Source organism: Rattus rattus, chromosome 7 (genome assembly GCF_011064425.1).
Source record: "Rattus rattus isolate New Zealand chromosome 7, Rrattus_CSIRO_v1, whole genome shotgun sequence".
Classification (NCBI taxonomy): Eukaryota; Metazoa; Chordata; class Mammalia; order Rodentia; family Muridae; genus Rattus; species Rattus rattus.
In genome coordinates, this window is record NC_046160.1 from 24,416,826 (window position 1) to 24,441,754 (window position 24,929).

Sequence of the window (24,929 nt, forward strand, 5' to 3'; positions counted from 1 at the left end):
AAATACCACCTCACACCCACAAGGATGACTCCTCAAAAAGATGGACAAGTGTTGGCAAACACATGAAGGAAAATGGCAGTGTTCCACAGTGTCGTGGAAACTAGCCCAGCCACTTTGGGAAAACGGTCTCCAAAGGCAGTGTGGCTCAGCAGTGTTACACCTAGACGGATAATGAAGAGGAAGAACATATTTCTACATGAATATTCATAACATCGTTCAAAATAGCCCAAAAGTAGAAACAGCCCAGACGTAAATCAGTTGTGAGATAGAAAAAATGTGCTATACTTATATTGTGGAATATTATTCATCCATAACAAAGGAATACTGGTTTGTGGTATAACAGGAGAGAAGCCTGAGAGCATTTTGCTAAGCTGAAGAAGCCAGACGCAAAGGCTACAGCTTGGTTTATGTGTCGTATACAGACTTGGTGAAGCTACAGAGGCAGCATAGCGGCTCTCGGGGCAGGCAGAAATAGATTATGATTGTCAATGGGCCTGGGATAAGGGAATAGTAAAAATCCGCTGGACATAGACGGTGGTGATGGTTGCAACATCTCATGAACGCACTACAAGTGACTAAATGGTACAGTTTAAAGGGTCAGGGGCTGGGATTTGTTTTAGTTAGTAGAGTACTAGGCCAGCAGGCACAAAGCCCTGGGTTCAATCCCAGCACTGCATAAACCAGGAGTGGTGCGAGACACCTGTAAGTGTTTGGGTGGTTGGAGGAGGGAGATTCTGAAGTTTGAGGTCATCCTTGGCTACATAATATTCTTGGCCAGGCCAAGTTCCTGTCTTTAAAAACAAACAAACAAACAAACAAACAAACAAAACAAAAACAAAAAAAACAAAAAGAGAAGGGGGTAAATTTATGAAATGAAAACTCACTTCTACTTTACCAAGGAAAACCTCACAGTTACAGCCTTTACAGTGAGGATGTTAAAGCAAAAAGGATTTTAACAGGTTTCAGTGAGAATACTATGAAATTGGGGCTGCGGCTTGGAGGTTAAGAGCACTGGCTGCTCTTCTGTAGGACCCTGGTTCAATTCCCAGCATCCACATGGTGGCTAGCAACCATGCTTTACTCCAGTTCCAGGAGGTCTCTGCAGCACCAGGCATGCAGATAGTCCCCAGACAGACCTGCAGCAACATACTGCTATGATAAATATAGAAAGTAGAACTTGGGGTTGGAGATTTAGCTCAGTGGTAGAGCGCTTGCCTAGGAAGCTCAAGGCTCTGGGTTTGGTCCCCAACCCCAAAAAAAAAAAAAAAAAAAAAAAAAAAAAAAAAAAAAAAAAAAAAAGTAGAACTTAAGGAGTGGAGCACAAGGATAAGGTAGTACTGTCTGCTTTGGAAGAGTGAGGAAGTTTCTCAGACCTTGTTCATAGTGTTGGCTTGCAGCTCAGCAGTCCCAGATCGACGTAGAAAGACATACATCAGGGCCTGGGAGGTTACTGAGTGGCGGAGACTTGAGTCTCCACACCAAGCCTGATGTCCTGAGTGCAGTCCTGGAACTCACGTGGGAGAGAGACAGCTCATGCCTGCCTGTCCTCTCATGTCACGGTGTGGCATGCTATGCACACACATGCACATGTCCTCTTATGTCACGGTGTGGCATGCTTTGCACACACATGCAAAATAAGACAGGAAGTGTATGTCGATATAAAGACCCGTAAGCAAAAGTTATCCCTGCTTCACCTATAGTTGCTAAAAGCAAGAATACTCAGTAACAAACATTCGTGAACATCAAAACGTCCTGCACAGTAAAAGCAGAACTACCCACAGGATCGTTCTGTTGGTCAAGTTTCTAGGAAGGCGAAGCCAGGTAGAAAGGCCGTCAGTGCCCACATTGCCTGAGCTCACTCTGCATTGGTGGTAGCAACTGAAAACAAACTATCCTAAGGGATTATTTTATGGCAATGGAAAATGTTCCAAAACTGGATTGCGGTGGTTGGTTACAAAAATGCTTAAATTTACTAGGATTATAGGATTGGATAGGTTTTATGGTATATAAAAGAAACCTCCAAAATTGGGGGTTTGTTTGTTTGTTTGTTTTTGTTTTTTGATAAATCAGCAGTCAGTCTCAGACTGTGGATACATGAATTTAAAAAGAACAAAACAAAACAAAAAAAAACCTTTCCTCACCTTAGACTCGTCCTCCCACTGATGCCAGCTTCAACTTTGATGCCAACAAACAGCAGCGACAGCTCATCGCAGAACTGGAAAACAAGAACAGGTAAGAATGAGACTTTCTGACCTGGGTCCCGCAGCCAGGACCGACTCCTGGGCCGTCCTCTTCACCCCACAGCCTGCTTGGCTTGTGTGCTCTCTTCTGCATCTCTGAGACGGTGGCCAAGGCTGGCCTCCAACTCACCGTGTAGCAGAGGCTGAGTTTGATCTCTTCATCCTCCTGCCTCCACCCACCGGTATGGCTCTTCAGCAAGCAGGGGACCAGGAGATACACGGTACGCTGTTGGCTCGATCTTCTAAGCTGTGCTCTGCCACCACTGGAGAGTGGAGTCCTTTCACCCACAGTGTGTCCCTCACTCCCTCCTCATGGCATTTTGCTCTGTCCTAGCAGCTCATCCTGGCCTGTTACACTACAGGAAACCCGCCTCGTTTTATTTTAAAAAGCCATTTCAAATACTGCTAAAAGGCCTGTACCACTGTGCAGTGGAAGGTGGATCCAGAGCAAGGAGATAGAACAACCTCCCCAGGAGTCAGTAGCCAGGAGTCAGGGGAGGGAGAAATGGAGGAAGAGTTGGGAAGTCCACGCAAGACCTACATTGGGAGGTTGGTTGCAAACGTCCTCTTCCCCTGGTGAGGAGCAGGGCAAGTAAAATATTCCAGTTGTCGTTCCCCCTTCCTGGAGTAGGTTCAAGTTCTTGAAAAGAGCGTCCTCTGTGGTAGAGCACCTGAGGAGCCATGAGGTGAAGGTATCCATTTCACACCTGGTCCTTCAGAAGCCTCAGAGTGTAGGGGAGGCACTGAGGGAGTAAAAATAGCTCCTGGTGGAAAAAAAGAACCATCAAACACTAACGGTGCTTCTCACCATCCTCCATCCTCAGAGAGATCCTGCAGGAGATCCAGCGCCTGCGGCTGGAGCATGAACAGGCTTCGCAGCCCACTCCTGAGAAGGCCCAGCAGAACCCAACGCTGCTCGCAGAGCTGCGCCTGCTGAGGTACTGACACACCCGCCTGACTGCAGCCTGTGGTGGGAATCTGAATGGGGAAACCAAACCAGTGAGGCAGAATCTGACAGGGAGTCAGTAGAACCTGACATGTCAGAGCAGGCTGCCTGCCAGACCCATCAACCACTCTGGGGGGCGGGGGTCCTCAGTCATCATTACAAAGCTAGATGAGAACTGGTCCCCCTCAAATCCCATGCTAATTAGTGGATGGTGTTTGTCATCCAGGGGTTGTTTTTAAAAGACAACTATGATTTCCTGCACTGGGGGTGGGGATTGGGGGGGTAGGGGACAACACTCGTGTTACAGTTAATGTTACAGCTCCATTTCTCGTGTAAGCTCTGCTTTAGAGGCTCCTGGAACTTCAGACAGGCAGGGCTAGGGCAGCATGTTGCCTGTGCACAAGCTCTGAGACAGAAAACTAAGAGTGAACAAATGCCTTCCACCTTCACTGTGATGCTGTCTCGCCTCCCTCTCAGTGTACAGTGACTCCAGAGCTGAGAACATAAGGCTCTAGGGTCAGTATAGAGCAGAGCAATCTTGGCTCCCTGTTTGCGTTCTCTGTGAGAGGATGGGGAACTCTTCTCTGGAGAACACAATATATAATCACCAGATCTGTGATGAGAGCCTGTTGCCCTCTGTGCCACATGTGTGCTCCCATGAGTGAAGACATTATGGAAACCAAATCCAGTACCTTAGTTTTTACCCAGCTCTAGACTCTTGAATAGTGTGCCCTTCTGTTTCTTCTGTAGCATTTAGAATTCTACATTTGATTTGGGGGAGAAGATCTCATTCTGTAGCCCAGGCTGGCCTAGAACTTTTAGCCTTACATAGTACAGGCTGGCTTTGAACTTGTAATAATCTTCCCTTGTCAGCCTCCCTGGGGCTCGGTTTATAAACCTGCACCACCCTGGCTGTCTCGCTCTTAATTATGAAAGTGCTATTATCTGGGATAGCATAGCTGAAGAGCAGTTTTTAATGCTTTCTTTGGGACCTTAACCATGATTTCTTTTCAGTGGGGAACAATAATTACTGGTTTTCTACTTGTATCCTGTCATTTAGATTTTAATCATCAATAAACAGAGCATAAAGAATTTAAACCATGCAGATGAATACAGTTAGCCAGATCAAAGTGCCCTTTTCTCCCAAAGCTTCATTTCAGGATGAACACATCAGTGCACACCTTTAATCCTAGCACTAGAAGTGAAGGCAGGAGGATTTCTATGAGTCCCAGGCCAGCCATGGCTGCAAAGTAAAACCCTGTCTCAGAAAGAAGGCAGAAACTTCACTTCAGCCTGGGATTTAGTTGGTGGCCCACTGTTCACTGTCACACTTTTGGGATGGTCACATGGTAAATTCTTTACTAAGAAAGGCAGAGGAAGCAAATGCTGACCCAGCAGAGGAAAAGAGGCAGCTGTCAGCTTAAGGCACACCTGTATCCCTTCGTGTGCTCGGCTGAGGTACAGGCGACTATTTTTATATCTAGAAAAGCAGAAACTGCCATTCTGGAATCTGTTGCAGAACTGCAGTCACCTAAAGTGTCTGGTGATAGTGTAAGGACCTGAAGAGTCTTGCAGATTCAGTCAGCACAGGCTGAGGCCAAGGGTGCCATGCCATGCAAAGGAGCAAGAAGTGGGAGTCTAAGTCCAAGGGGATCTGTTGCTTGAGAACTCAGAAACAGCCTCTGCAGCACAAGGCAAGGAGGGATGTTTGACCCCTGAGCTAGGCCAGTCATCTCTACATGTGGACACACAGTAAAGCCAATAGCAGATGAATTAAATAGATATAACTCGCAAGCTTCTGGGAGAAAACAAAAGAATTCCTTTAGGGTTTTGGAATAGGAAACAGTTGCTCAGAATTGCTAACATTATCTGAATTGATCTTAGGAACAGAAGGGCCAGGAAACTGGGAAAGGGAATAACATGTGAAATGTAAATAAAAAAATCCAAAAAAAAACAAAAAACAAAAAAACAAAAGGGATGAGGATGTAGCTCAGTGGGTAGAGTGCTTGCCTAGCACACACAAAACCCTGAGTTCAACCCCAGCACAGCATACACCAAGCATGGTGTGGTGCATGCCTGTAATCCCAGCATTTGGGGAGGCAAGAAGACAAGTTCAAGGTTACCCTCAGCTACATGGTTTAAGGTCAGCATGAGATAAAAGGGGCATTGTATCAAACAAAACAGCCTCTGTTTATCAAGTGTAGTATAAGGCAGGATCTGTTTGTTTCACGTCCTTTAGATTTTGACCTATAATGTATGAGTTTAGGACCTGCCAGTCACAAAGTTCCATTTCTGATGAGTGCCAACCTCCTCTGGGGCAGGCAAAGGAAAGATGAGCTGGAGCAGAGGATGTCGGCGCTGCAGGAGAGTAGGCGGGAGCTGATGGTGCAGCTGGAGGGGCTGATGAAGCTGCTAAAGGTAAGAGCTGGACCTGTGTGCTCCCCTCACTGCATCTCTCACCAACAGCAGGGCACTACTGGGACTAGGAACAGTCTTCAGGGACATTTGCTGAGGTGTAGCCTGATTGGATGTCAGTCCGAAATGAGCATAGAGCCTGTAAGATGCCTTAGCAGGTAAAGGCAAGTGCTGGCAAGCCTGAGTACTTGAGTTCAAACCCCAGGACCTGCAGGACTGACTCCTGCAAATTATCCTCTGACTTCTGGTCCTCACATGTGCACACATACACACAATCAATAAATGTGAAAAAATAAAATAATAGTATTAAAAAAGAGTAATGTTCTTTGGCTCAGTGGTTAAGTGGCTCACTGGCTGCTCTCCCAGGAGACTCACTTTATATTTCCAGCATCCACATGTACCTCACAACCATTTGTAACTCCAGTTCCTGGAGATCTGACACCCTCTTCTGACTTCTGTGAGCACCAGGCATACAAGTGAGTGGTGCACATACATAAATACGGGGAAAATACCATAGACACAAAATAATTACAAATAAGGATGTTTGTAAATCAGGAACTGTGTGTAAGTGCCAAATATTTCTCAACTGCATCAGGTTTGTTGTTGTTGTTGTTGTTGTTGTTGTTTTTGAGACAGGGTTTCTCTGTGTAGCCCTGACTATTCTGGAACTCACTCTGTAGACCAGGATGGCCTCCAAATCAGAGATCTGCCTGCCTCTGTCTCCTGAGCACTGGGATTAAAGGTCTGCACCACCTCCACCCAGCTACAGTTTCTTTTCAAATATTTGACAAATATCAAGTGTCCTCTTTTTAATAAGAAGTATAGTAGCAAACAGAATTTGGATGTTTATAGAAAAACAATACCAGCACAATATTTATAGCTATATAAGGGGATTTATCATGGAAAGAGCTTGTTCCATCACAGAGGCAGAGGGATCTACTGGGGGGACACAGGAAAACCAGTGTCTCAAAGCCTGAGAACCTGCGATATTGACTGTATCACCCCAGTCCAGAGGCTGTTTGTAAGGAATAGGTGTTAAGTCATTGACCTAAGTCCTAGAGTATGAGGGACCAAAGCCAGGGGAGCTCCAGGATAGATAAACACCACTCCTCCTAAGAGAGAGCACACTTGTTTTCCTTCCCTTCCAGTTTTATCCAGTTCCTCTGTGGTCTGGATGATGTCTTTCCCTGTTAGTAAAGCAGATCTTCTGTCCTTGGTCTGCTGGCTCCAGGACTGAGCTCTTTTCAGTATCAGGATCATGCCTGGGATGGTGTAACCATTTCTGTGGGTGTCCCCTAACCTAGCCAGGTGGACACATAGGTGACATCATGTAAGCCAGCTTACTTACGGTGATTCTGGATAGTAACTGCAACATTAGGGAAAAAGTCAGAACATCCGCTCTAGGGTCAGTGTATAGGGGGAGGGATTAAATATTTTTGCTTTTTCTGCTTACTGAAAAATATATTACAGCCCCTTACCACAGATCAAAAACAGGCAATAGTTGGCAGCAAATGTCCTTAGCAGTGAACAGAAACGCTCAGTGGATTGTGGAGCAGACATTCAAGGATAGTTGCCAGTGAGTTGGTGTTTAAGGTCCTTCCTGTCCAGGCTGTACCTCACCACACTGTACAGACACAACAGCCAGAGTGGACGGAAGAGAGTAAACTAACAAAGAGGAGGTACTAGAGTTTTTAAAAATCAAGTTTGAGACAATACTGGGCAGTTTCGAGGAACAAGAAACTAAAGGGTAATAGTAGAAGACCTATGTAATCGATCAGCCAGGCCTTAGGTGACCAGGGTCCACTAGGAGTGGCAACTCAGGAAAGCAGTAGCTGAGGCATCTCAGTGTCCACATTCTGAGCCCGCCCCTTGGTAATAATAAAGCCAGTGAGTCCTGGCGCCTGGCAGAAGTTTCATATTTATATTGGAAACTGATGCTTTACTTCCTCAAGCAATTACTTCTTTTAATCTTGGGCTGAGTTTTTTTTTTTTTTTTCCCTTGCTTGGTCCTGCTCTTTGGTTTATTTTACATGGACAGACGTGTTTCTGCATAGACCTTATTACAGATTTCCTCTCAGAACTATTTTATGTGCAGGTGAGTCTAATTTCAAGAAAACTTTATACAGAAACCTAGTCAGTCCAGCTCCCTTGAGTGGTTGTTAGATATTCCACTCGGTGGCCCCACCCCCTGCTCACAACAGCAGCTGTGCACACAAACACTCGTCTCCTGTGATACCTTGTGCCTTGCGAGGTGTTGAAAGCTCCACCATGTGGAATTGGCACACTGGTAGGCCGGGAGATGATGTGGGCATGCCCTCCCCTTGCCTGTGTCAGCCGCTTTCAGGGAAGGGCTCCCAGATGTTAGCCATGTATGAATGGGAAACTACCCAGCTGTGATTTTTGGTTTACTTTGATTTTTAGTTAGGGTTTCCATTGCTGTGAAGAGACATCATGACCAAGACAACCCTTACTTAAGGTTTCAAAGGTTCAATCCATTATCATCATGGCTGGAAACATGCAGCCACACATGGTGCTGGATGAGCCAAGAGTTCTACGTTTTGTGTCTAAGGCAACCAGGAGGAAACTGGCTTGCCGGGGCAGCCAGCAGGAAAGCATCTTCCACACTGGGCAGAGCTTGAACATAGGACCTCAAAGCCCACCCCCACAGTGCTGTACTTCCTCCAACAAGGCCACGCCTACTTCAACAAGGCCACACCTCCTAATAGTAGCACTTCCCATGGGCCAAGTTTATTCAGGCTACCACACTTTACTTTTTTTTTTTTTTTTTTGGAGGCAGCGTCTTACTGTGTACCTTAGCTAGCTTGGAACTCATAAGAGATCTGCTGCCTCTGCCTCTCAGTGCTGGGGTTATTGTCCACCACCATGCTCTCTTCTGGCTCTCTGGGGACACCTGTATGTACATGGTGCATGTAAGACAAGCAAGTACGCACACATATACATAAATAAAAAATCAATCATAGGCCAGATATGGTGGCACTTGCCTTTAATCCCAGTACTTGGGAGGCAGAGGCTGGGAATCTCTATGAGTTCAAAGCCAACCTGGTCTACATAGTGAGACACCTTTTCTCAAAATAAGAAAGATTATTAAATTAATACATTATTAATATAAATTATAATAAATATTATTATCCTATTTACATATATTTTCAGGTTTCTAAATATCATGCTAAATATTTGATGAATAATGACTAGACCCAGTCCCTGTTACCTAGAAGTGTCAGCAATCTTCTTGTTTTTTGCTTTTAATGATACAATGTCATCTGACACTTTACCATGTAGACTCTGCTAGTCTTGAGCTTAGTTTCTCTACATACTTTCTTTATAGTTTTTCTTGATTTCTCAATACTAACCTCTGTCTCAAGCTACTTCTTCAATCTATGAGTAATTGTATGTCAGTATTTCAGTTTCTAACTCTTTTTCCAACATTTTTACCTTATTTTAATTTTTTCCTGATATTGCTTCTGCATTGGATTTTCACACAGACTGCCATAGAACTTACCTGTGTCTCCAGGCTGGCTTTGAACTCATGATCCTTCGGCCTTGGCATCTCAGAGTTCTAGGGTTGCAGGCATCACCCGCTCCTGTCCGCTCCCGTCAGTCTCTTTGTAGATGATTGCAGTAACTGGGCCATTACTACTTCCACCATATGGAAGGGACTCTGTGATATTAGGGACCCTAATCCGTCTAGATTTGTGCCTCATAACTGAGATGTTTTGGCCCCTTTAAATCAGATTAGTACTATCTCTCTTCATCAGTGCAGGCTGACCAGCCTTAGCCGACTGATGCAAAATGTTCTCAGACCTTTTATCTGACCTTTTTCTGTGCTGACAGAGCCTTAAAGGCTCTATGTGATTAGCTTTTGTGAGTTTGTACAACACCCAACCTAGGGAACACTTTGCCCAAATCTGAACTCTCTCAACTAGGAGGCCTCCTCAGTACTGAGAACTTATTCTAGCCTGACCCATGTTACCATGACAAGTCATAACAGTGTCATGTGATGGGACAAGATACACAGCAGAGTGAACATGGTGTGGTCTTGAAATTCTGTTTCTGAAAGTCCCATGCTTCATTCTATTTATTTTCTCTCAAGCCTGACCTTGAGATAGCCCTCTTACCTGAGCCTCCCAAGCACTGAGAATTCAGCTTCCCATCCTGTTAAGCCAGAGCCCTGCTATCTTCAATACCCAACCTGAGGTACAAGGTAATACTTAGATTCTCAGTACAGCCAGGATTTCGCCTGTGAGGATTGCCCCCCCCAGTCTCACTATGTAAACAGGGCTGTCCTGGAGCTCGCCAGGCCTTCACCACGTAGACTCTGCTAGTCTTGAGCTTAGCTAGCAAAGCTCCTCCTCCCCCTGCCCCCCTGGTGCTCAGCCAGTCTCACTTTCTATTTCAGCAAGGAGTGACACTGTATGTATTTTAAAATCGCACTGTATGTCCCTTGTGGCAGTGTCCTTGCCCAGGGAGAGTTGGCGGTGTGCTTGTCTCAGAGAAGCATCCTTCTAAGCTGCAGCTTAGTCCTCCATGCTGCAAGTGTGACAGGAAGTCTCTGACTTCCCAAGTGGCCCAGACAGTGCTCAGGGCCTCTGTCTGGCTACTGTGGGGGTGGGTGGGATGGGGTGGGGGCAGGTAAGTCCCAGTGCTAGCAACTGGCTTTCAGCAAAAGAACTCCTTCTTTGGTTAAACTGGGGCCTCAAGGGATTTCTTGGTGCTCATTCATTGAGTTTCAAGCTCTCTCTCTCTCTCTCTCTCTCTCTCTCTCTCTCTCTCTCTCTCTCTCTCTCTCTCTCTCTCTCTCTTCCTTGCAGGAATAAAAACTATTCTCTAGATTTCCCCATCTCCTTTGTGTAGTTCCTTTGCAGATCACTCTGTCCTCACACACAGACCTTCAGACCCCTTAAGAGCATACATAGGCAGAGCTGTCACAGACATACATTGATACACACACACACACACACACACACACACACACACACACACCACACACTGGGGCACTATGGAGGCTTCTTGACCACAGTTACCTATGGTGAGGCACAGAAAGTAAAAGCAAAGAGATCAGAAAGACAGGCACAGGACCAAGACAGGAGAAACTCAAAAGGTTTATCTTTACTTCATCTTTTTCTACTGTGCCTGGTACTATGTTCTTCCGTCAACTACAGTTGGCATGGTCTGCCCTACCTAGCCTTACTGTAAGGTTACAAAAGGGAAGCCTGTCTTTCTTTCCAGTGCCTTATCCATGAGAACTACTAAATAGTCCTGTGTCAGAATACTGTAGAAGAACTGATCATGAGGATTCTATTCTCTCCTTCCCTCAGACAGGGCCTCGTCCTGTAGCCCAAGCCGTCGTTAGAATGCAGCTTGACGTGAGGCGTCCTATCGCCTCTGCCGTCCTCGTGCTAGGTTTACTTGGATGTGCCACAGCGCCTAGCTCTAAAGTTCTTAACCCCTCCTCCACCTTGGGGTTTGTGTTTTATATTTGTTTTTGTTGTGACATGATCTCATGTATCCCAGTTTGCCATTTAACTCTGTATGGCCAAGATAGCCTTGAACTCCTCGTCCTCCGGTCTCAATCTCCCTAGTGCCAAAATTACAGTCATGAGCTACCATACCTGGTGTATGTCGTGCAGGAGATCAAACCAAGGGCTTCACGCAACGAGGCAAGCACCCTACCAACCAATTTATATCCCGGCCCCTGGAGTTCTTTCCTGAAAGGCCTCAGGTCCTGAAGTGGTTTCCGGTTCACTGAGGAAAGGGCATGTATGTGCAGCCCTGAAGGAAACCACAAGCAGCTTGAAAGCAAGCGGACTGGGGTGGCGTCAGCTTGGTTACTGGTGAAAGAGACCGGAAAGAAGAAAAGCACCGTGGGCACCATTAGGATGCTAAAACAGTGGGTCTCAAACAGAACCCTTGGGATGCATTTTGGGTGTCCCCACTCCCACCAAAGCGTTGAAATGTGGATCTCAGGTGGGGCCTAAAATGTCCAGCACTGACAAGTTGCCAGGTGATACTGATGTTGATTTGATGGTCCACACCTCAGGAACAGCTGCCGTAGGAATACAGACCTAAACATAAGGGAATACTGGGAATGAGCTAGAATGATAGATAATTCGGATTCAGTTAAACTCTCTCTTTTGGTTTACCTTAAGTAGCGGTAGGCTGGGCAGGCCCTCCAGGCAGGCCTCTTGACCTATATTGAAGAAGTAGAAGATGAACTAAATGGTTTCTAAGGTTCTCTGGAAGTCATCAGTATGTCAATATGTGGTTGGGACCGAGGACTGCCATTTACTGTATCCACTGGGTCTCTTCTGGAGAATCAGCTCATTGATCTCCAGACCTATGCTTGGCCAGGTTTGCCCGCTTTCTCCTGTCCTCTCTTCCCAGTGTATGTGGTGACGGACATTAATGTCTTTTTCTCTTCTGCCTCTTCCCATCTGCACACCTCTAGGAGGAAGAGCAAAAACAGGCAGTAAGTGGACATCAGCCTCCCTGACCCCTCCCACCTCTGCATGCTCCTCTGCTCTGCTAGACGTTGCCCCCACTGCCCTCCCCTCCCCTCCCTTCCTTCCCCCATCACCACTGACCTCTGAGGAGTTGGTGATGAGTAAAACCCTCAGAAGTGTCCCTCCGTGGCAGGGTGCAGTGGCCCAAGTCTGGGTCCTGTTTACCTCGGGGAGCATGTTCTGACTGTAAACCCAAGCTTTTTTTTTTTTTTTTAAATCTTTGCTTGTTTAAATACGCATGATTAGCCAGACTATCATTGCATTTTCATGTTCTTTTATTTTCTCCTAGTTTTGTGTCTTAAGTGACCTTAATTGCCTGAAACAACTTTCTAGGTGGTGGGGGTGACCTCAGGTCCAAGTAATGTGTTCTGAATGACTTTGCATGAAAGCAGAGAGTTGCTTGGATAACTGTAGATATCCTATGGTATCGAACAGGCTCTGTCTCCACCACCCTTCCTGACAAAATAGTGATTTTTTCCCTGCTCTGAGCCCTCGGGGGCTTGGAAAGCAGGTGCCTCAGGGTGTTTTGAATGGCGCAAGTATTAGTTAATTAATGATGTTTAGGGACACTTGGTGTTTGTTTTGCTTCATAGCTGTTCGCCTACATAAGAAAATCAAGGACTTGTCCTTAATAATAACCTTGGATAAACTAAGTTCAAGAGAGAAATATAAAATGCCAATTTTATAAGGAAGTATAAAACATTTAATTTAAAAATGACTCGTCTTTGGGCCTAGAGAAATGGCTCAGCAGTTAAGAACACTGGCCACTCTTCCCGAGGACTGAGGTTTGATCCCTGACATGCACATAGCACCCTCATGAGTTTGTAACCCCAGTCCCGGGGATTCCAGTGCCCTCTGGCTACCCAGAGTACTGCATGCACATGGAGCACACGCATGCGGGCTGTATATATCTATATGCATAAAGCAAAATAAGAAACATTTACCCACCTTTCTCAGAAATATGGATTAATGTATTAGATTTTATTGATGACTTAATTAATAAAATTAAGGTGTTAAAGATTTTATAATATGAAGAGCTTCAGCTGGGAGAGCATTGGTAATGAGCGGCAGAGGCAAAAGCAATGCTGAGAGACTGGCAGTGAGAGAAGAAGCCTGGCTAACAGCCTGGGAGTCACATGGGCGTAATGTAGGAAGTGTGCTTGGGTTTGTTCTTGCTTTGTATGGTTGGCTTGTTTCCCTGACTCATACAGAGTTTTTTTTAATCGAATGTCACTTCCCCATCTTAGGCACATTTACCTGAGCAAAACAGGAAGACGGAAAATCAAACCCAGCTCTCAAAACGTTTTTACCAGGAAGTGACAACTTAGTCACTTCCATTCCCTTCATTGATCAAAGCGAGTCGTATGGCCACAGTTGACTGAAAGAGGAAGAGTGAGTGACTGGGTTCCTACCCACGTCTCTGACAGTCTCTTTCCGTCATGCATCGTGGCCAGCTACTGAGACAGGTGTCATTTCATCTGTAGGCACCGCTGACCGCCAGTGCCCTCCTCCTCTGCGTTCCTGTTCCCGGAAGCTCATCGCAGAGTGACAGCACTTTCTAGGAGTTCACTCCTAAGCCTCCTCACTAGCACTTGCTGATGTCTCTGAGTGTGGCCAGGATCCATGACTTGGAGGGACCCTCCTCCCTGCCAGGGAAGAGGGCAGAGGGCAGCAGCAGAACTTATGTGAATGTTACATTCTCTTCAAATGTTATGAAATAACATAAAATCTGTGAAATAGGAACTGCCAGCCTATGAGACTAATTCAATGCTGTCCTAGCTGTGGTGGACATGACCCTACCACTTGGGAAGTAGAAGAAGAAAGATCAGGAGTTCGAGGTCATCCTAGGTTAAGTGAAAAGTTCAAGGACAGCATGGGCTATATGAAATGCTGGCTCAAACACTTAACTGACTGAATAATCAGCTATCCTTGAGCAGACATGACTCAAGCACAACTTACTTGGCCAGTGACCTTTCATTCTATGTGAGATCACCATCTCTTGAGATCGAAAAATGAATTTTCCATGGCCAACGGCCTGAGCACATGTCCTGGTCCTTACAGTCTGACAGGATTGTGTCTATCTAGATGGGGAAACCTCCTGTCCACCCCACAGGGCTACACTGGACTCGCCCACGGTCACATTTGTAAGATGAAAAGATTGCAAGATTGTAAGTCTTTAGACCCAAACCTTCTGTAGCCCGTGCCATTGTTGAGCATGAAAACAAAACCTTTTAAATGAAGAGTTACTTTGGGGTGAGGGGTGGGACAGAGAGGCCAAAAGATGTCAGGTCCCCGGAACTGGAGTCACAGGTTAGTTGTGACCCACCTGATGTGTCCTCTGGAAGAACCACTTAACCACTGAGCCATCTCTCTAACCCCTACAAGGGTTAATGTAACTACTATTAAGATTCTGCTCAGAGAACACTCCAGACACTAAATATGTGGGGTTTTGCCCCAAACAGTTTTCCAGTTTACTCTAGACACCAGGTGCTGACATTTAACTGTTTATGACACTAACTGGATGTAACACCAAAGCTTGGGTTAAGGGCTCACCTCACAAGACTGACCCTGACTTGAGATACCAATTGTAAGTACTAGGGTTCCAGTTGCCTGCACTTCTGTCTAATTTGACTGAAAATTATTTCATCTTCCTCAAGTTTGATCATTTGCAATAATGGCTTGCACCACTGAGAGAACCTCTTCTTCATTCTTACCAATTTAAAAAAAATTTTTTTATTTATTATATCTAAGTACACTGTAGCTGTCTTCAGACACACCAGAAGATCCCATTACAGATGGTTGTGAGCCACCATGTGGTTGCTGGGATTTGAACTCAGGACCTCAGGAATAGCAGTCAGTGCTCTAACCACTGAACCATCTCTCCAGCCCTGTTCTTACCAATTTAATCTGAAGGAGGTCGTAAAAGATGCAAACATGTGGGTAGATGAAGAGGTGCGTAAGGCAAGCTCTAGAAGGTGCCCCGTACAGGAGTTCTCTCCCTGCACTGGGGACACCGCCCCCTCCCCCGCCCCCGGCAGGTAAATGTGTTCATTCACCGCTCCATTCAGGATGATTAGGTACTGCTTCACAGGGACAATTGATCCAGTCACTGGCCGTTGGTAATTAACTTCATCTCTATTCTTCCTCAGAGGTCTGGAGAGGGCAGCGCGGCCTAACACTGAATCATGCCGTGGGCTTTCTGGCAAACAGCTCCTTTTCTGAAAGCAGCCTTAGCATACATATACTCTTAATTTTCTGGTGAGTCTAAAGGTTTTTAGAAGGTCCTGTGACTGAACCTAGGACAGAAGACCAAATTCATTCTTGTTATAGCACAGTATTATAGTTATTTTGACTTTTCAAGAACTTGAGAATAATGGGTATTAGTACTGTTATTTCCGACTTTTTATGTGGGAGGTCAGAGGTGTGGCCATCCTTAACATATATGAGGCCTTGTGTTCCATCCTAAGCACTGAAAATAAGTGAGTAAATGGATATGCACATCTCGCTGAGGCTAGGGCTCGCCTCGGCCTCAGCCACTCTTCTCAGCACCTTGACTGATCTTCCCTAACAGTCCTCTGTCTCAACTCTGCCCAACTCCCTCTCCTTCTCTTTCCTCAGATACAAAGGTTCTAATTAAGGGAGAACCACAAGGCTTCTTCAGATCAGACTGCTCACCCTACGGTTTACCCTGTAGTTTAAGAAGCTCATTTGGCTGGGTCGGCCGATTTAGGGTTAATCGTGCCCAGAACCACCATGAGTCTATAATTAAAGGACCTTGCCAGCTCTCATCACTGTTGTATTTCCAGGCTCTGGCCCAGCCTGCTGCACTGCAGATACTCAATAAATATTTGCTGAGGGAAAACCACCATTAACCAGAAGACTGCACGAGTTAATCATTGTATTAATCGTGAGGAACATGACCAGTTCAAGTGCCTGTAGCAGCTACTCTCTGGTCCAGCCACTCTCAAGTAATAGGCAGATCCATTCAGGAGACTAAGTTGTGACTCAGAAATCCTCTTTACAACAAGGAATCAGAAAAACGAATTTCAGCTTTGTGTGGTGACACACACCTTTAATCCCAGCACTCAGGAGGCAGAGGCAGGTGGATCTCCATGAGTTAGAGGCCAGCCTGGTCTACAGAGCAAGTTTCAGGACACCCAGGAGTATATAGAGAGACTCTATAAATAGATAGACAGATAGGTAGGTGGATAGATAGATAGATGGATGGATGAAGGGTGGGTGGATAGATGGATGGATGGATAGATAGATAGATAGATAGATAGATAGATAGATAGATAGCAGTGACTGTGTTCACCTAGACACTTGACTCCAGAACTGCCACAGTCCAGATCATTCCTAGTCTGGAAAGACTTAACATCTCAGTTCCCTTAGGAGGCATCTCAGACCTGCGTTCCCCACCCCCCCACCCCCGCCTCCACTGACTCAGCATATCACATCCTATCACTTCTGGGTCTCGTAAGGCTCAATAAGAAAAGCTGTCCATGACCAGGGGTCCAGCCATGAAGGATTTCTATGCTCCACTCATACAGCTCCCATGTTTCTCTCCCCATAACAGAAACCTGGCTCTACTTCCAACACAGCCAGGAGTTACACTGACTCAGAGCTCCACTACCCACAGCAGAGGTGATGGGCTCAGTCTCTTAGAGGATAAAAAAGAAGCCAACACAAATTCCATTCTCAAATAGTAAGGACGTCATTCTCTGGTTAATAGGAATGTAACTTTGTCTGACACAATGCCTAAAATATGGAAATACAAGCCAGATCGTCGTCATCCTGAGCCTTAACTACACTCCTGCCCTCCTAAGTCTGCAAAGGCATAGCTTTTGGTGAATTGGTAAGTTGATGTACTTCAAGACAACCCACAGCCTTTACCCTGGGTCCCAGCCTCTGCACACATGCACAGACTGTCGGCTGGATCCAGTGGCCTGCAGATGGCGTGTGGAAGTCTACCCAGGGTGCTTATCAGTCTTGCTCCCATACCCACTGCAGGACCCACGGCAGTTCCTTGTTTTGGTTTTGGTTTCATTTCGTAAAAAGAGGAAATATAATTATGTTCTCATAGAGCTGCTTGAACACCAGCAAGAAGTTTTCGGTGAGAGTGATTAGGAAGGAGAAATAGTTCTTGGATCTGAGGGGCGTTCCCTTGTTTTCATCATTCCATAAGAGACAAGCTAAGAGACTTTCTTCTATCTTATTTCCATCCGAGCCTGTATTTCTGTATTTTGTTCTCCCGACCGTATTATGTATGTGATATGAAAACTGTCCCCCAGGCTCTCCAGGAAACTCTTCACGTACCAGACTAGAGAAGTCCTCCCTACCTCCATGGGAAGAGCGTTGAATTCTAGGGCACACTCTCTCCAGAATGCTACCTACCATCCAGATATCATTTTTAAAAATCTAAAGAAAAGGCAGAGTGAGCCATGGCTTCTTGGTTTAGAACCCCAGAGACTGGGAAAAATAAAGGCCAAGAGAACGGTGGAGACAGAGTATTAGGTGTAATCTGGTTGTCATGTTCTTGACTAACCAAACAGTCACGGAAAACGACCTACTAGGTACCTAGAACTGTGTGCAGCTAAAACTCCAGTGGGAAAGCTGGGCTATCCAGGTAAACTTGGATGTGGAATTACCACCAGCTCTAATGTGTGGAGCACTGTGCTCTGGTCCTCCAGAAGACAGAAGAGGGGCGTATGCTCTCAGCCACAAAGTCATTCTTCATCCCCAGGAGGAGGGTTATTGAACAAGGTATTGTCTTCCATATAGAATCTCAGTCTAGAGTACGTAAGCCTGAGCTCCCACCCACCCTCTCACTGACCTAGCTTTGCAATACAACCACGTCCTCCAGTCCTATCCAGTTTTGCTTCTTATGTGCAACTTGAGGATCTGGTATGGTCCACAGGACAGTTTTCTCTTAGTGAGGTTTCTGACCATTTTTCTGGGAATTGGTTTTGAAATCCTACACCGGGGTACCCAGTGGAGAGACCATCTTACATGGGGGTATCCAACCCAGGGAAAGACAGGAGGAATTCTAGCCTTAGAATGAATGCATGAACTTTCCCAACTAAAAATTTAAATACCAATTTAAATATCTTTTGTTCTTTGAGTTTATTGTAAGTCATAGTAAGTTTGTGCTTTGTTCCAGAAACTCAATATGCTTTCTTCCGTCCACCAAGAAAGATAAGTGAACACCTTGCCTTCTACCCTTTTGAATCCAGAAGTCAGTCCTAGCTTCTACGTACCAGGGCGTGATTCAGACAGAGACAAAATCGTGATGATTGAAAGCCAAATACGCACTATTACCGCCTGCCAACACTGTTGATTCGCTTATAGAATATTGGCAGTCCCAGAAGACCCCACCAGCCTTCGCAGTGAGAGACTGGTCATATACCAGTTCTGAGTTTCCATTCCCATCATGGCGCAGGAACAGACAGGGGTCAGTTCTCTGCAGAGGGACCACGTGCAGACCTGTTGGGAGCGTTATCCTTCCATCAGATATGCATAGATAGATACGTCTTCTCAGAGCCAAGCAACATCATAGAACGTCTCAGAACTCTAGGTGTCTGGGAGCCAGGTTTGTCTTTTAAAGGTCATGCTGGCCTGTTTTTGCAAATGGACGCTTGCTGAAGCAGCATGTTCCTGCACCTCCTTCCCTGCTTCCGTTCAGCCCAGGGGGAGTCTCTCCAGCTGCCTCTCCTACTGAGGCTGGTCCTTCCTCGCCCCTGCTCCCTTGTTATGCATGCAGTGTGGCTCCCTTGCCCAGTCCTGACTCCTGGATGAGGTGGTTATTTTCTCCTCCTGCGGCAGGGCTGACTGCAGTGGAGACGGCCCACCCTCTCTCCATGGTTAGTGGTTAGTGGCGCAGCTGCACCCTCCCCGCACAGCGCCAGCACAGCTGAGAATGGCGTGCGATGTTTTTACCTGTTCTCTGAGGGGGAATGATCTGGGCCCAGTCTTTATCTGCTCCCACTCTCCATACAACTACAGTTGCCTTGCCTACATTTCAGACTTACAGCTCCTTTCTCCCTAGATTTTGTTTTTGTTTTTCTGACAAGGCACCTGACAACCGGCAGCAAAGAGGCCAGTTTGTTTAATTTAAATACACTGCGGCAAAGTGAAGGTAATCGTCCACACAGGCCATCTGCTGCCTGGCAGGTATCCACGAGTCAGGAAAGAGATGGAGACTGAAATGTCCTCCGTCCTGTTGCCATGATAACAGCCTGGCAGGGAGGTGGGGGGTGTGAGGAGGGCAGGGCTTGCTGTCAACATTACACTTTTTACGGACCTCTTTGGACTTGACTACTTGATATGTACCAAAAAGATTTTAAAAAAAAAAATCTTACCTGTTCCATATGGAAGGGATGGAAAAGAAGTGCTATTTATGGAGTCCCTACTGTGTGCCAGCACCACACTGGGGATGCCTAAAGAGAGCCAAGAGCTGTGCCCTGGTAGTTTTAACTAAAGACAGTGCTCTTTTCTCTCTGCAGCTGGTCCTCTGGCCGTCTGTCTGCCTCTGTCTGAGTTCTCTTTGCTCTGGGGAGGGATTGCTGTCCTCAGCTCACCTTCCCTGGCATTCTCGGTACCTGCTTTGGCTCCAGTGTTTGATCTGTGTTCTAGATAAGGGGCTAAGTCATCATCTGCATTCTCCTCTCCTTACATTCCTTGTGCCTGCTGGAAATGAAATTGATTCTCCTATACAAAAATCACAGTACTGGCCGAGATTTTGGCACAATGGTAGGGGGCCTAGATTTCACTCCTACGAAAGGGAACCAGGGGAAACCAAAGTTAGCTTCGGTCCTGTGAAGGCTTGACTGAGTCACGTTCCTTCTGACCTCAGGACTGTGGTAATAAGATCCCACTAACTCTTCTACTTTTTCTGAGGATTTTTGCTTTGCTCTCAGATTCCCTAGCGCCTCCAGCTACCCACTGTGCTGCTGCTGACTCTGGACCAGTTGCTCTTAACGGAGAGGCAGGCAGTCCCTGTGGAGAGGAATTGCCTTGGCCATGTCCTGCTGCTGAGACAAGGTGCTAGGATACTGTACTGCAGTCCCACAGCTGGGTTCTCCTGGCTTCAGCCTGCTAGTACCTGCAAGGAGAGTGCTATATAGCAGGTCAAGGGGGTCACTCACTGTCCCACTGTGCACCACGCACCCAGCGTGCATCACATGATCAGAAGGCCCTTTCCTCCGACTACTTTTCCAAAGCTAGTCCTGTACCATGCAGGGCAGTCCGTTCTCTGTGCTTCGCTTCTTCAGGACCTCTGTACATAGCATCTCTGGTATTGGCTGGATGTGTGAGGAACGTTAGCTGTAAACAAAACATGTCATCAGTTGGCCTTGAGACAGGGATGGTTATAGAGGAGCACATTCTTCTCTGACAAGGGTTTCTACTCAAGGTGAGCAAGGGCTACTTGGCCAAGATGCAGTGCTTAGGTAAAGATCTAACTTTTATTTCCAATCCTTGTCATTGACCCACTCTGCCTCCCTCTGTGTTCACCTGGGAGGAGCTGGGAGTGCCTCTCAGAGCCTACAACTTCCCTTCTTTGGGTGTAGAGCCATGCTACAGGGTGCTGGAAACAGGCTATTGGACTCAGGGTTCTCTGTTTCTCACATTAGGGAGATACTTTCCTGGTTACCTTTTCTTGTCCTCTTCCCTCTCAAGGACCTCTTTCTGGGGTCCCTCAGCCTGTTTTGGGGGCCGCTGGTTCTAGTCTCCCCCTCCCAAATCCATCTGCTCACTTTGTCAACCAAATTCCAACTGTGATTACTCTATTAAAGTAGTTTCTTCAAAAACAAAAACAAAGCCACAGTAAGTTTGGTGCATGGATTATTTATTGCCACACAGTGTCATCCCAAAACTGTGGCTTATAAAAACATGTCACCAGGTGTGATGGTGCCTGTAATCCCTCCGGCCTGTGCCATGTCAGACTGTCTCAGAAAAGCAGAAAGGAGAAAAGCAGGGGAGAGGAAATAACACCACTCATACCACAACCGCTATGGACAGGAACCTGCAGAGGCTCCAACAAGGCTCCAGCCAAAGGTCACCCAGGCTACAGCCACCATCCTTTATAACATGACCTCAAAATCAGCCTATGTGCCATTTGTCTGATTCATTAGAAGCGAGTCACTTGCCCAGACATTCCAGAACCAGAGATGATTCCGGGATGTTGGTGGCAGGTCACTTTGGGCCGTCTGAGGCCTGGCTACCACATTAGTTAGCTAGTTAGAGAATTTCACGCAAAGGCTTTCCAGTGACGGATGGATTTGTTACTCAGTGGGGGTTGTTGTCTGCCCTGGCTCCTTTCCTACAGAAGGCAGTGTGGGAAACTAAGACCCCGTGCCAGCACAGTGGTGTAGGGATGGAGTGCATGAAGACACGTAAGAGCCATGCTCCAGGTCTCAGGAAGACTTTCAGCCACAAGGATCCAGCAGACATTCATGGGTCAGGAGTCACATGCAACAGAGGGGAATTGTGCCCCTGAGAAGAGAAGGCAGTGTGCGAGTGTGCAGCCTGTTGGCAAGGGAGGGCACAATCCTGTCAACACAGTGCAACATTGCCAGCACACTTATGTGTTGTTGTGTTAGACCCTTACAGAGTAAGGGTCCCTTAGCATCCCTAGGCCAATGGCATTCCATAGCCAAGAACAGTCCTTCTCAGGCAGGACTGAAGCAAGTAAATCTACGAGCCATACATTGTCTCTTACTTGCCCAGGATGTCAAAGCGCTCATACTCTACTCAAACATGGGTTCAGCGGGGCCCCCTGCTAGCTCTGTCCCAACATTTTTAAGATTTCTTTTTTCAATTGTGTGTGTGTGCATGAATGTATGTGGGCCATGTGCTCTTGGTGCCTGAAGAGGTGGTTTGATCTTCTTTGATCTGGAACTAGAGTTAGGGGTGATTGTGAGCCACACATGGATGCTGGAAATAGAACCCCCATCCTTTAGAAGAAGCCAGGGACCTTAACCACTGAGCCATCTCTTCAACTCCCTGCCCCAACACTTTTAATTTACAAATATTAAATAGCCAAAATTGATGGGTACCGGGATGAAGAGAGAAAGTTCTCCTCAGGGATGCCACCTCTGAAAAACTACCTGTGCTCCAGTAGATAGTCCAATACCCACAAGGTGGATTAAGGACTTTTTTTAAGCACATGAAATTTGGAGGGACTGTCGATGGGGTGAGCTGGGGGAAAGATTGGAGGAAAAGGATCAGGAGTGGATTTGATCAAAACACATTATATGCATTTATTAAATACTCAATTTATTTCTTTAAGAATTATTTATTGGAGCTGGAGAGATGGCTCAGTGGTTAAGAGCACTGATGTCCTGAGTTCAAATCCCAGCAACCACACGGTGACTCACAACCATCTGTAATAGGATCTGATGAATTATTTATTTATTTTATGTATGTCAGTACACTGTAGCTGTCTTCAGACACACCAGAAGAGGGCATCAGATCTCATTACAGATGGTTGTGAACCATGAGATGGTTGCTGGGAACTGAACTCAGGACCTCTGGAAGAGCAATCAGTGCTTTTAACTACTGAGCCATCTCTCCAGCCTGAAACACTCAATTTTAAAAAAGAAAAAAATTAGTTGGCCATAATAGGATTCACTTGTAACTGGGAAGAAAGGATACATACCCTAAAAAAAGGTAAGAAATGATAAAATGTTTAATAACTGGCAAAAATGAGTATTTCACAAATACTTGTAAATATTTAGTCATGTCACGTTTTATTAATTGAGGTTAGTGGACTTTGGAGGTTGTTTCCCCTTGGGATTGTTACATTGTTGCCAGTGAACATTTGTTTTAGGTGGGCTTATGTTTTCCTGCTTCTCAAGAGTACTCAGGAGTGGAATTTGCTGGGTTAGATGGTTAGGCTATGTTTAACAGTCTAAGAAATTGCAACTTCTCAGGCTCAGCAGCAGTGGGGGGAGTGTCCACACACCCTTGACAGTCCTTTGAGCTGTAACTGTTTCTGAGCAGAGTGTATTGCACTGTGTGTGCAGTCCACTGTGTGTGCAGTGCCCCTCTCGCTTCGGACCTGGCATGTGGTTGTATTGTTTATCACATTACTGAATTAGGAGAGTTCTTTGTATGTTCCAGGCCCTGTTCTGCTTCAGATACAGCTTGTGGATGTTTTCCTTCAGTCTGTGCCTTCTTCCTGGCTCACATCCAACATAAATTCACTATTTTTAACTGTAAAATTCAGTGTTTTTTAAACGATATCCACAGAGTTGTATTGCCGTCATTACCTTCTGTTTTAGAAACTTCATCGGTCTCAAAAAGAAGCCTCACACCATTCTTCATCCTTCCCAACCCCCACCCTGCCTAGCTAACCGTTAGTTTGTCTATGATTTTCTTATTCTGGGAATTTCACGTAAATGGAATTTTTAGAACTCATGTTGTTTGTGAATGGCTTCCTTTACTTAACAAAATGTTCTCAAAATGTTGTAGGACATCTATGGTAGGGCCCCCATAGACTCATGTGTTTGAATATGCTTGGCCCATAGAGAGTGGCATTATTAGGAGGTGTGGCCTTGTTGGAGGAAGTGTGTCACTGTGGGAGCAGGCTTTGAGGTCTCTTATGCTCAAGCTACACCCAGAGTGGCAAAGTCTCCTGCTTGCCTGCAAATGAAGATATAGAACTTTCAGCACCTTCTCCAGCACCATGTCTGCCTACAAGCAGCCGTGTTTCCCGCCATGACAATAATGGACTAGATCTCTAAAACTGTAAGCCAGCCCCCAATTAAATGTTGTCCTTTATTAGAGCTGCCTTCATCACGGTGTCTCTTCAGAGCAATGAAATCCTAACTACCACAGATGTTATCAGTCCTCCATTCCTTTTTATTGCCTAGTAGTATTCCATTGTACAGGTAACACATTTTATTTAAGGTGTTCATCAGTCAGCATTGGAGTTGGTTCCACTCTTTGGCTGTGTTAGTTGATGTTCCTGTGAACATCTGGACACCAGGTTTTGTTCAGACATGTTTTCATTTCTCTTGGGTGGGTATGTACCTGAGAGTGAGACTGCCATGGCTTATGGTACTCTGCCCTTTGAGGAGCTGCCAGGCTGTTGTGCAAAGCAGCTGCACCATCTTACATTCTGCTGGCGGTGCCCGAGGATTCCAGTTTCTCTACATTCTTGCCGGCACACTTTGTTATGTCTTCGCAGTGTTCATCCTACCGGGCGTGAAGTGGTCTCTCATTGTGCCCTTCATGTCCTTCCCTAGTGTCTAATTAGGGTCCGTTTCCTGCCTCTTGGACTCTTTTGTATCTTTAGACAGTGGCGTGCTTGATTTTCGCCCATTTTAAAATTAGATTGTCCTTTCCCGACTGAATTGGGAGAGTTCTTTGCATCTGCTAGGTACAGGTCCCTTGTTAGATATGTCCTTTTCTTTCTGCGTGTGTCATCCTTTCACTTTCCTTTGTTGTCGTTCACTTGACTTTTTATGATTTTATTATTTATTGTTGGTATTGGCTCCCTTGAAGCTACCTGACATGGATACAGGAGTCCTAGGTTGTTATTGAAATAGGTTGTCATGCATGTAGATGTCTTTTATAGAAGCTGCTTGTAGAGCTGAAGCTGGTCTCCAACCCCCAGATCCTTCTGCCTCTCCCTCCAAAGTTCTAGGATTGGCACACCCAGTGCCCAACCCCTACCCTTTTTTGAGGCAGGGTCATTCTTACATAGCCCTGGCTGTCCTGGAACTCACTGTAGACCAGGCTGCCCTCAAACTCACAGAGATCCACCTGCCTCTGCCTCCCCAGTGCTGCCCTAGTTCCATTTCT

The 24,929-nt window shown here is 46.0% G+C and overlaps 1 protein-coding gene across 5 annotated transcripts in view; it reads left to right on the forward strand.

The window, feature by feature from the left end:
* Dtnb (dystrobrevin beta) overlaps positions 1-24,929 on the forward strand; it is a 192,794-nt gene that overhangs the window by 161,116 nt on the left and 6,749 nt on the right. For all 5 annotated transcript variants that reach the window (XM_032909066.1, XM_032909068.1, XM_032909067.1 and 2 more), the window contains 3 exons: positions 2,147-2,232; positions 3,065-3,178; positions 5,508-5,604. In XM_032909066.1, coding sequence (XP_032764957.1) covers positions 2,147-2,232; positions 3,065-3,178; positions 5,508-5,604 — 297 coding nt within the window. The remainder of the gene's footprint in view (positions 1-2,146; positions 2,233-3,064; positions 3,179-5,507; positions 5,605-24,929) is intronic.